The sequence below is a fragment of the Schistocerca gregaria genome, chromosome 4 (assembly GCF_023897955.1).
Source record: "Schistocerca gregaria isolate iqSchGreg1 chromosome 4, iqSchGreg1.2, whole genome shotgun sequence".
Classification (NCBI taxonomy): Eukaryota; Metazoa; Arthropoda; class Insecta; order Orthoptera; family Acrididae; genus Schistocerca; species Schistocerca gregaria.
The window spans coordinates 340,047,119-340,059,617 of NC_064923.1; the positions used below are offsets into that span (position 1 = coordinate 340,047,119).

Here is a 12,499-nt window from a genome sequence, read left to right on the forward strand (position 1 = left end):
TGCTTTCGAATTGTTTCTCAAGTAGAAATGGATGAATTAAACATTTGAACTGAAACCGTCGTAGAACAGGAGCGGTACGTCTCCGGAAACAGGTTCCCATTCAAAATATCATGTACTCACTCCCCTCTACATGGCCTACAAGTCTGTGACGGGAGCTTCAGAACATCCTGTATGAACGCAGTGTTGAGAACTTCTCCATAAACGTTGGCGCCTTGACTCATCTGTGAGATATTTCAGTATGGCAAGCAGTAACTTGTTTATGCTGTGGCGTGAATGAGTTCTTCATTGTCACGCTCTGGAAGAGCTATTTGCGTAATCTGCAGTATGTGTGGCAGTCAGTTCGACTCCTGACGTGTCCTCTGGTGTGGAGGCAGGCGATACGCCGGCGTTATCGCAGCGATAAGACGGAGACGGGCGACAGGTATCTGACGAGGAGCGGCCGGCCGGCACTGCGGCGAAATGGGTCCCCGGGTAGTGGCGTCTGCGCTGGCGGTCTCCTGCCTGCTGCTGGCGAGTGCCTCGCTGGCGTCAGCGGCCACGGCCGCGGAGGACACGGAACTGGCGCCAGTCGTCAACGTCGAGCAGGGAAAGGTGGCGGGATCCACCATGCTGTCCCGGCGTGGGAAGCGCTTCTTCGCCTACTTGGGCATCCCGTATGCCGAGCCTCCACTTTGGGACCTCCGCTTCCAGGTCAGTCCGCACAGCCATTAAAGGCTTCGTTTTGAAAATACACTATTCAAATGAATTAGCAGAACACATCAATATCAGTATGTTAAATCTATTTTGATGCAGGCAGTACCTGTCATCTTATTGGATGGCTTGAGATGTTCGCTTTGAACGTAGGCAACAATTAAAATCATTCGCTGTGTTAAGCATATAAGTGTCAGGTCCCCCCTCAGTAGGAAGCGAGTAACGGCGTCTCACTGTTTCCTTGTTAGGTACACAGACGGACGTTGCCTTTAATCAAGCACATGCAGTGCGACATCTTAATATACTGCAAGTTGCAAGAACGATATGTTTGATCCGAAAAGACTGGATTTTGGTCGTGTTGCTGTAGATGACAGTGCCTCTCCATGTGTCATCCAGTGCTGTGGGCACCTACAGGGAGGCAGGTCAGTACACCAGGGGAGTGTACAAGATTGCCGACGCTTTACAACTCCACGTGCAGACAGATAACTGGCCGTCTCTGCGTTTCAGCGTCGTAGGAATACGGCCAGAGCACAGCAAGATCTCGGAAGGGTTACTGGAACCGTTGTGTCCTATCACACTCTAATGAACAGGAACTTACCGGCCGCGGTGGTCTCGCGGTTCTAGGCGCGCAGTCCGGAACCGTGCGACTGCTACGGTCGCAGGTTCGAATCCTGCCTCGGGCATGGATGTGTGTGATGTCCTTAGTTTAAGTAATTCTAAGTTCTAGGGGACTGATGACCACAGCAGTTGAGTCCCGTAGTGCTCAGAGCCATTTGAACCATTTTTGAACAGGAACTTGCGCCTCAGACGTCTTGTTCGAGTACCCAACCTTGACATGACATCTTGCCCGCCTTCAGTTCTAACGTTCGCATGTCAACGGGGAACTTAGTCACTGGCGAAGCGCGCTATTCGCAGACTAATGTTCGTGTTCGGAGATTCTTGGTAAGTGGTACCTGCGAATATTGTCCAGTGAAGTAAGGTTCTGTGATGTTATGGGAAGGCTTCAGTGTTGACAGCCGTACAGATCTTGCTGTTATCCATGGTCGCTTTACCGCCAAGCAGTACATTCAACCGATCCTGTTGGACCACGTGGCGGCTGCAGCATACGGTGGCGTCCCTGAATTACTTCTGATGCCAGGGGCTGTGTGGCGAGCGTCAGCAGTGATGTCGTGCTAAGCCTGGACGTTGAAGTAATGGAATTGCCGGCGGTGAGTCCCAACCAAAACCCCATCGTGCGTATGTGGGACACGTTTGACACAAATGTTACTCGTCTCCTGTTCCACCACAGACACTCCAAAACTGGTTCAAATGGCTGTAAGCACTATGGGACTTAACATCTGAGGTGTTCAGCCCCCCAGACTTAGAATGTAATTAAACCTAACGAAACTAAGGACATCACACACATCCATGCCCGAGGCAGCAGCGCGGATCCGGACTGAAGCGCGGTTCCGGACTGAAGCGCCTAGAACCGCTCGGCCACAGCGGCCGGCACAGACTCTCCAAGAACGCTTAAGGGGTCTCACTGAATAATGGGAACGGGTACCACAAAGTGACCTTTGTAGACCTATATGGAGCTTCCCACTTAGTTGTCAGGCAGTGATAAACGCACACAGAGAGTATATACGTTATTGAAGCTCTCACTGAAAAGCATCCAAGATGGCGGGATGAGTGATTGTTTCCACTTTCTTTTCGACACCTGTCGGACATTTCAATTCTTCTTATATAAACACTAGGTGATGGAACTATGTTTTTTTGTGTACTAAATTTGTGAAAAGTAAATGTATAGTTGGGTAACACAGCCAGCCCTCATTATTGCTCAGTGGAGTATGACGGACGCCCGAAGTCGTGTTCCCATAATTCTTTTGAGCACTGTATTTTGTTTTGAGGGAAAAACACACAGAATTTCAATAAGAAATTACCGGCTTCAGCCATCTTCAGACCGCAAGACGCATACAGTAGTTCGCTTCGACCACTGAGAAAGCCATGTTGTCTGTCAGTCACTCTCAATGCGTGCTACTGCATATGGCTTTTATCTGAAGGGGGTCAGTTACTGTCGAAACCGGTGCTAACTTGTTGAAATTCTGTATGATAATGCCGAAAATAAAAAATCTGCACAATCACTGGCGTTTCCAGTACAATCGAAATTGTGATCTCTCCGGAAAGGATTTTGTTCTCGACCATTTTTCGTCAAAGAAAATGAACTTATTAATAAAAATGAAGCATCAAGCGTATAGCAAACCGAAGCAGGTGGAGGGTCACACTAGCAGCCAGAACGAAGGGACACTGTGTTACACATGCCGACAGCACGGGCGCACCGAATGAGCGATGATGATAACCTCGAACATGACTTAAATATGCTGCGGATAACATTACGTGAGAACGGATACGAGGGTGTGTCACTAGGTATTTGCGCTTTCTGCGATCTGATGTTTACCCCTTGTATTATCAAGTGTCAGCGCAGATCACCTCGTATGTTCTCCAGGGTATTTCAGCGAACTGATTGTTGACATCTTCCGTGGTTCCTGACGACTGCTGCTCTGCCGTTGTCGACGTACTGTATACGTTGGTCTTACCCCTCCATCACTCCACTACTCCACTCCTTTCGTTGTCCATGCTTCAGCCTCGGTGGCCAGGGAGGGGGGGGGGGGGGGGGTAGGGGAGGGGGGAGGTGGAGGGTGACGACGTCCTCCTGCGAACTGTGGATGTCGTCGGTTGCGGTCATCAGCATACGGGAATGCTTTTCCTTCAACGCCGACAACAGATGAGAAGCAGTCATGAGAAACCATCTGAAGACAGCAACGCGTCTGTTTGCCGAAATATCATGGAAAACTTACCATGTGACTCGGAAGGACATCCTGGAATTCTGCAAGTGTTTTCGCTTTCGTTCTAATCGTTTTTATGTTGGGAGTACGCCTCACTGCCACCCTCGTCAGCCAATAGATGACGCCGTTCTCTTAACTTGTAATAGCTTTCAGCGCTGTCACATCACTGGTGATTTGCTGTTAAACAGGCATCACGCCTTCGTCTAAGGTACGTTTTCGTGCCTAAAACTTCGTCTCCTGATGCTGGAGACGTCATCAGAGGCTATGAAGACTCAGATACTAATTTCAAAGTTACGCTCAGGGAGCCAAATTGTTTATTTGCACCCATGCAACGGTCGAGTAGTGATTTGTCTCCTCCTTTTCCCCTCCCTCCCCCTCTTCTCCTACCACTTTTTCTTCTTCATATTAGGCAAAAACTGCACTTTTTCCCTGTGTAATATTATTTTTTTAGTTGTACCTTTTAATATTTATATTTTTAAAATTAACAACGACGGAAACCAAGTTCCTTTTATATGAAGCCTTCATTAAAGACATCTTTACAAATTTTAAAATCCCTTGAAAATATTTCATCTATTAATTTATTGTTTTTAGTCTTTCTGTATACTGCATACCTTTTGTCTGCAGATTATTAATCGTTGCGCTGAATGCTCATCCACCGCCCACAAGACGCAAGGGAGATCACACAACAATAAAGAAAAAGAGTCGTTACGTCATGAGACCACTTTCTAATATCGCAGAGTCATGCTGAAATTTATTATGGAAAGTTCAAAATGGTTCAAATGGCTCTGAGCACTATGGGACTAAACATCTGTGGTCATCAGTCCCCTAGAACTTAGAACTACTTAAACCTAACTAACCTAAGGACATCACACACATCCATGCCCGAGGCAGGATTCGAACCTGCGACCGTAGCAGTCACGTGGTTCCGGACTGAGCGCCTTAACCGCGAGACCACCGCGGCCGGCATTATTGCAAGTGGCAAGACCCAATAAATATCTTCACTGCGTGATAAAAACGGCGAAGTCACTGATGGCAGTGCCACTACAGCAGAGTTACTAAACACGGTGAAACACTACTAGCTCTTTATACTCATGAAGTAATGAGTGCTATCGACAGAGGATGTCACATTGATTCTACATCTTTAGGTTTCTACAAAGCTATCGACACCGTTCCTCACAAGCGTATTCTAATCAAACTGCGAGCCTATGGAATATCGCCTCAGTTGCACGAGTGGATTCGTGATTTCCTGTCAGAAAGGTCACAATTCGTAGTAATAGAAGGAAAGTCATCGAGTAAAACAGAAGTAATATCCGGCGTTCCTCAAGGTAGTATTACAGGTCCTCTGCTGTTCCTGATCTATATTAACGACATAGGAGACAATCTTAGTAGCCGTCTTAGATCGTTTGCACATGATGCTGTCATTTGCCATCTTGTAAAGTCATTAGACAACGAGAACGAATTGCAAAATGATTTAGGTAAGATATCTGTATGGCGCGAAAAGTGGCAGTTGACCCTGAATAAAGAAAAGTGTGAAGTTATTCACAGGAGTACTAAAAAAATCCGCTAAATTTCTATTACGCTATAAATATGAAAGCTGTAAATTCAGCTAAATATTTAGGGATTACAATTACAAATAACCTAAATTGGACCGCTCACATAGATAATGTTGTGGATAGAGCAAACCAAAGACTGCGTTTCATTGGCAGAATTCCTAGAAAGTGCAATAGGTCTACTAAAGAGACTGCTTACACCATACTTGTCCGCTTTATTCTGGAGTATTGCTGTGCGATGTGGGCTCCGCATCAGGTGGGGGTGATGAATGACATCGAAAAACTACAAAGAAGGGCAGCTCGTTTTGTATTATTTTCGAAATATGGGAGATAGTGCCACAGACACGAATCGGAGGGGCAATCATTAAAACAAAGGCGTTTTTCGTTGCGACGGGATATTCTCATGAAATTTCAATCAGCAGTTTTCTCCTTCGATTGCAAAAACATTCTGTTGGCATCCACTTACATAGGAAGAAATGATCATCACGATAAAATACGAGAAATCAAGGCTCGCACAGAAAAAAGTGAAGTGCTCGTTTGTCCCGTGCGCCATTCGGGAGTGGAATGATAGAGAGACAACTTGAAGGTGGTTCATTGATCCCTATGGCAGGCACTTTAATGTGAATAATGGAGTAATCGCGTAGATGTAGATTATGGAGCTTACAGTGCGCAAGAGTTGGCACTGTGTGGCTGATTTACTACTAAGGCCCACAAACTGGCTGATTTCAGTCCTTCTTCTTCTCTGTTATAATCATTTTTTTGCTTTTGAATGTCTGTCGCCTCTCTGCAGAATCTAGCACGGTAATAGTTGGATCTCGATAATACTATAGTATCTGAGAAAAGAATTTGGCGGTTCCTTGGTCCCAGATCATGAACTCATACTACCGATTTATCTGTGTTTCCCACAGAATTACTCTTATGTTCTTCAAGCCAGATGTTAGTACGAGCGAGCGAGGTGCCACAATAATTGCCAGACGGGAGAGGACGACGGTTGAAATCCACTGATTTGGGTTTTCCGTGATTTCTGTAAATCGCTCCAGGAAAATGCCGGGATGGTGCCTTAGAAAGAAAACGGCCGATTTCCTTCCCCATCCTTGAATATTTCCGATCTTGTACTCCATCTCTAATGACATCTATGACGACGGGATGTTAAACGCTACTCTTCCTTTCTTCTTTTAGTAGTTGGTAAGTACACCTGACGGCATGTGCAAGGGTTTTCATATATTCTGCTGTGGTAAGCGGCGGGCGCTGGTTCTTCGCAGTGTTAAAATATTCACGCACCTTTCTTATAGGATAAACACTGTGTTAGTGCCATGTCTGCTTAGCTCCCTGCTCTTGCGATCTATGGGTGGAAAACTTTCCCTTCATTTGGTTCTGCCCCACTGCCAATTAAACTTGGCTACACCATTCTCCACTTCCACCATTCGAGAACAACGTTCCTTAACCTTTCTTTTATGGTCTGAAGGTGTACTAGGAGCTAAAAGATATTGAAGACGTTCAGCACAATACAGTCGCAACACTTTATCGCGAAAAAGTGTTTACCAACGAACTCGACTATTCAAAAGCCGCCCAACAAGCGTGTAACCGGTATTAGACGACTCGCCTGACGTGTTCTAGTCATGTGCAGTTGACCTGCCACCTAGCGGCAGAACTGGGGAAGCTACAATTTTAGTTTTTGCTCGATATTGTTTTCACTTGTGGCTAGCAGACGAGATATACGTCAGCTCTTGAGGACTCTTTTGGCCATCGCGCGAGATACTCTGCTCATTTTTCAGACAGTAATTTTTTATAAATACAATGATGAAACAAATGAAAATAGTCTTTTCTGCGTTACCGTTTGAGAAATGCTGTATATCTCATAATAGATTCTTATTGTAGAAAAGGTATAGAATAAAGAAAGTATAAGCGTGCTTATTGAGGAATACGGCAAGGGAAGGTGTCTATATGATTATCAAAATACGCCGTACTATAATAAGTTACGTCAACAAATGTTTAATTCTGAGTTTACATATTTTACCAAAGTGTGAATATAATTTTACTTAGCCGGCCGCGGTGGTCGTGCGGTTCTAGCGCTGCAGTTCGGAACCGCGGGACTGCTACGGTCGCAGTTCGAATCCTACCTCGGGCATGGATGTGTGTAAAGTCCGTAGGTTAGTTAGGTTCAAATAGTTCTAAGTTCTAGGGGACTGATGACCTAAGATGTTAAGTCCCATAGTGCTCAGAGCCATAATTTTACTTTCGATGTATTATCTTAACTGGTATCTGACTGATTTGATTGATCTTTTGTATTATTTCAGCATGCCAGGCAGGAGAGTGTCGAGAGAATAGCTATAAGAGTCGAGGTACAATTGCACATGCCGCGACCAGTGAGGACAACAAAGGCCGTTATGCATCTTTGCTGTCACTCTGTTGTGCCGAGCTGAAAAAGAGAGACAGAGGATTGTTACAGGGACAATAAAAGTGCATAAACCGAGTGCGTGGTGATTCACACATTACTGCGTTATTTGCGCGAATCTCGACATGCAAATAGATTGCAGGTTATCGAAACAAGACACATCCTTTTTGACGAAGTTCCAAAATTCCTGCGTATCTTCGGGCTTCGACTCCTTCATTAACAAGGAGTTTATGTCGGTGCCTGCAGCTCTTCTTCCCTGACAGGGTCGAATCCCATTCCTGCTTCTGGTAGTGCGTCGTCGTTCTGTCTTTCTCCTAATGACTACGGCTGCCACTCCCACGGCAAGTGCTGGGTAGATAACTGCGTCCTCTATGTCCAAAATGCTGTGAAACGTTAACTTAATCATTTTCTTGTACCAGTGTGACATAAAATGAACACTTTCGTCCATAATTTTGTGTAATCGTAACGTAATTTAATTCTGGCTGCCCAAGATAATATCAACTGCTTAATAAATATGAACCTAGACCTTTCAGAAGATTCAATAGGAACAGATACAGCTTTAAGGAAACATCAACTTTCACACCCAAGGACATCAACAAGGCTGCGACTCTGAATATGTACCCTTGGGGCATTGGTGCAGACTTACACTTAAGGTATATCGTTTAATAGGTCTGATGTAGACTTGTATACGGTAAATGTGCCGAGTTATTTTTAGGGTCGACGGAAAGTGCAGTCATCTAGTCATAGCGACTACTGTTTCCAACAGCGAACGAGCCCATGACCTCGGTTTGAATAACCGAGTGGCTGTTGATGTAGTGACAAACTGAAGGGAAGTTAGGCACGGTTCTGCATAACATCTTCTACAACAGCCTATAATTTCATAAAATTTGTGTCAGATGGGCCTCAAACCAACACAATCCATAGCGTAAGTCCAATCGTCTGAGAATCTGTCTTCAGCAAATAGACCCTAGCCCTAATGAAGGTGAATTGAATTTGAAACGAATTATCACTGTAGATGAAACATGGCTTCGTCACTTTGTAACAGAGAGTAAAGGTTTGAGCATGGAATGGAAACACCCAAAATCTTCAGCGAAAAAGGAATTCAAGAGTCACCCCTCTGCTGGATAACTGATCACAGTTCTCGCGACGCGCAAGGGCCGGTTCTAAAACTATACCTGCCAAAGGAGTCATGAGCCAACAGTCAACATTACAACTACATTCGCCGAGGCCTATTGCCAATGTTCACATATTGGTGCCTACATCGTATAACCCACGAGAAAGAGCATTTCAAGTTGTTGGAGCACACTGCATCCAGTTCTGATCTATCTGATGTCGCTGCGTCGGTTTTCTACTTGTTCGATCCACTTAAAAGTAATATAAAATGCTGCCTTTACCCCTACGAAGTGAAGTGATGAATGAAGTGATGCTGCTTCACCGACTTTTTTCTGAGCGTTCTGAAAAATTTGTTCTTTGATGGACCAAGTACACTGAAAAATAGAGTGATTGTTGAAAAAATATGTCATAAATTCTGTACTGTTGTGGCAAATTAGAAAATTGTGTAGATACTTTTTGACGCAGCCTCGTACAACGCGCTGCGAGGTACAGTGAAGCTAAAGTAAATAAAGGAACAACTCCCTCTTGTTTGCTTACATCAAGTGAGAGGTATGAGCTACAGCATAGGGGCTGTGTGGTGTGTCGCTGAGGCATTGAAGCCTATATTTCATAGTGGTGGCAAGATCAGAGAGCTGTTGAGGACCACGAACGATTCCACAAACGCTCTACACGCATTTAGGAACTCCGATTTGATTGTGGTGACATTTATGTTGGTAAAACCGAGAGACCTATTAGCACTCCCGTGTCGGAACATGAATGTTACGTGCGAGTGGAGCAACACTGCAGATCAGCAGAAGACGAATATCACCCGCTCTGTGGTCGACTCACCAAATGCCCCAAGATCTGTATGTTTGCCCGCTAGCCATGGATGCATCAGCTGAAAAAGAGAGGCTGTTGGAATAATAGAGCGCACCAACAACGTGAACTTACACGGCTTAAGTTGCCGACGATCTGGCTGCCGGAGATTTATGTCCAATTGATCACTGTCGCCAGCCAGCATCTCCTCAAGACCAACGACACCAACACAGACAAAAGAGCCATTAGGAACTGTTGTGTGGTGTCGACGTCTTGATGCGGGTAAAAACTGTTGCTGCGTGCAAGCCTGTTGCCTGCCGATCATCTGCTAGAGCGGTATAAGCAACAGCTTTCTGTACCATCACACCTCCAAAGACACCTTGATCTGAACTGCACGTTGATGTGCAAGACAGTGAAATGGCACCCATGGAGAACACCGAGCAGGGCAGCGTGGGCGGTATGTATACAAAGTATCAAATTATTAAACAACGAGCAACTACTGATCGTGGTGAAAGACTGCCACAGGTATAGCTGACATCCAAGTTATTTGTTTATGACGTAGCACAGAGCCATGATGAGTAATGGTGATCTGACTGGTTGAGCTGGTGCATAAGTTCGTAGTGTTTTTCCGCAAGTCAACAAACGCAGCAGATAAACATAACAGAGATTTTACTCATAAATATCATATTCTCTTTCACTATTTACAACCATCTGCCAATACTGAGTTAACTTTTAGATACCGCGACTGTAGAAATCACGTGGTTTCGAGTCGAAGAACTCGTCGAACAATGTTCGGAAGGCATTTTCATTCGTGAAGGAAGTTACTCGAAGGGTGTTCGATAGAGCGAGGAGAAGGTGGAAATATGAGGGCGTAAGAGCAGGTGAATAAGGTGGGTGCAGATGACTACCCAACCCAACTCCTGTACAGTGCTTTTTGTGCGTCTAGTAGAATGCGGGTTGGAGTTGTCGTGGAGTAGCATCAACTCCTGGTCGTTATTCTTGGACTGCGTCTGCAAGACGCCTTAGTTGTTGACAATAAGTGTCATCAGTGATGGTTACACCGCGGGGAAGCCATTCGCAGAGCACCACGCCGTCGCTCTTCCACCAGACTTATAACATTATCTTTTGTGGATGTGCGCAGGTCTTTGTATGGGGAGTTGCTGCTTTGTTTGGGGCCAACCATTCTTTCCTTTTTCTTACAGCATCGAGAAACCATTTCTTGTCACCAGTAACGATACAGGATACGAATAGTCGGTGTTGTTCACGATCTAGTTGACGAGCAAGCAGAAATTCACATATGGCCACACACTGATTTTTTTGTGTTAGCAGAAGAGTCAACATGCACGCGTTTTAGCTCACGCAGCCAGCCGTGAGGAGGGAAGAACTATACTGAGGCGAGGTCTGGAACATGACAAGAAATGAGGATTCAGAAAACGGACGTAATTAGTTTGATACTTAACTTTAATCCATTAATGATGAACGTCGTACATGATTCACAATATTATCTGTTCAGAATACATTCTGGAAGATAGTAATTACAGTAACTAAATATGGCGCCTTGCTAGGTCGTAGCAAATGACGTATCTGAAGGCTATGCTAAACTGTCGTCTCTGCAAATGAGAGCATAGAAGTCAGTGAACCATCGCTAGGAAAGTTGGCTGTACAACCGGGGCGAGTGCTAGGGAGTCTCTCTAGACTAGACCTGCCGTGTGGCGACCCTCGGTCTGCAATCACTGATAGTGGCGACACGCGGGTCCGACGTATACTAACGGACCACGGCCGATTGTAAGGCTACCACCTAGCAAGTGTGGTGTCTGGCGGTGATACCACACATTTCTTTTTATTTTGGCTTTCGCCATAAAGTGTCCATAAATCCGATTTTTCAACCTTCCCCATTGCATACAAATGTCATACGATGGAGGAATGATCACAGTCCAGCACATTTGCCAGTTCTTGAGGACATTGTGAGTTAATCCGTTTAAACGAACTTCATCAAACCCTGAAGATCTTCTTGAAGGTGGTGGGTCACTAATGTGGAAACGATCCTCCTTAAAACGAGAAAGCCATTTTCTTGCTGTGCTTTGTCCAGTCGCATTATCCCCATACGCGGAGCTAATGTTTCTGGCTGCCTCCTCTGTTGTCAGCCCTCTATTGAACACGAACAGAAGAATATGTCGGAAATGTTGCGCTTTCTCCACTTGGTACTCCATTTTCAAGCGTCCACATCTCCACTCACTATCTCCAAATAACAAATGATAATAATTAACATCAAATAGCAACAGTGAACTACAAACAAAAAATGAAAATCCACAAAGAAACCTATAGCAACCGGAATATCAACATGCAAAATGAAAACGCTAAGAACTTATGCACTTAGTTTTGGATGAGGGCTTTCGTCTGTTGTGGGTGCTTTCGACGATCAAGTACTCACTGCAGTCGTAAGTGACACTGTCGCTGAGTCAGCATGGAAATGCCTAGAGGTCGTCTATTGCGGAGGCACATATTCGATTATATGCGCTGAATGGTATATTCCGAAACACTTGTGTCTCCACCGGCTTTGTACTCTGTCGTCAGGTGCACCACAGATCGCCGCCTGTCCTTTTCAGAGAGGAAGCGTTGGCTTTCAATACCTTGTCGCCTAATCGTGGTTTCACCATCCTTCAACCTTATTCCATTTATGCATACGACAGTATCACGCGAACTGCCAAGCAGCTTCACCGTCTCCGAGGCACCGGCCGTAGCAATCTGCCCTTTGTCAAAGTCGCTACGTTAATGGATTTCTCCATTTAGGGCCCGTAATGTCAATAAAATGGTTTTACACTCATCTCTGCTCGTCTTATGTACTTTTCTAACCGCTTCACGTACCCGCAATGACACCAGGCGGCATTCAGTCTGGCTTTGAGCAGTGGAAATAATGTTTCAGCTTAACAGTGTTTGCTGGCTGTTCTATGTTCTGTGTAAACCCGTTATGAGGCTATAGAAACACGTTTTTCACTCGATGCTTGCAACTTTAGTTCACTCTGCAGCTCTGCAAAATGGGTGACGTGAAAACTCCACTTCAGTACTCTAATATGTGGTTGTGAGTAGACAAGACTGCTTGCTAAAGCATCTGACGATGACCCTGAGTGATCGAA

At 45.2% G+C, this 12,499-nt stretch overlaps 1 protein-coding gene across 1 annotated transcript in view; it reads left to right on the forward strand.

Annotated features, from left to right (window-relative positions):
* Positions 1-374: 374 nt before the first annotated feature.
* Positions 375-12,499, forward strand: part of LOC126266724 (venom carboxylesterase-6-like) — a 122,699-nt gene continuing 110,574 nt past the window's right edge. The window contains exon 1 of the mRNA XM_049971200.1: positions 375-690. Coding sequence (XP_049827157.1) covers positions 460-690 — 231 coding nt within the window. The 5' untranslated portion in view covers positions 375-459. The remainder of the gene's footprint in view (positions 691-12,499) is intronic.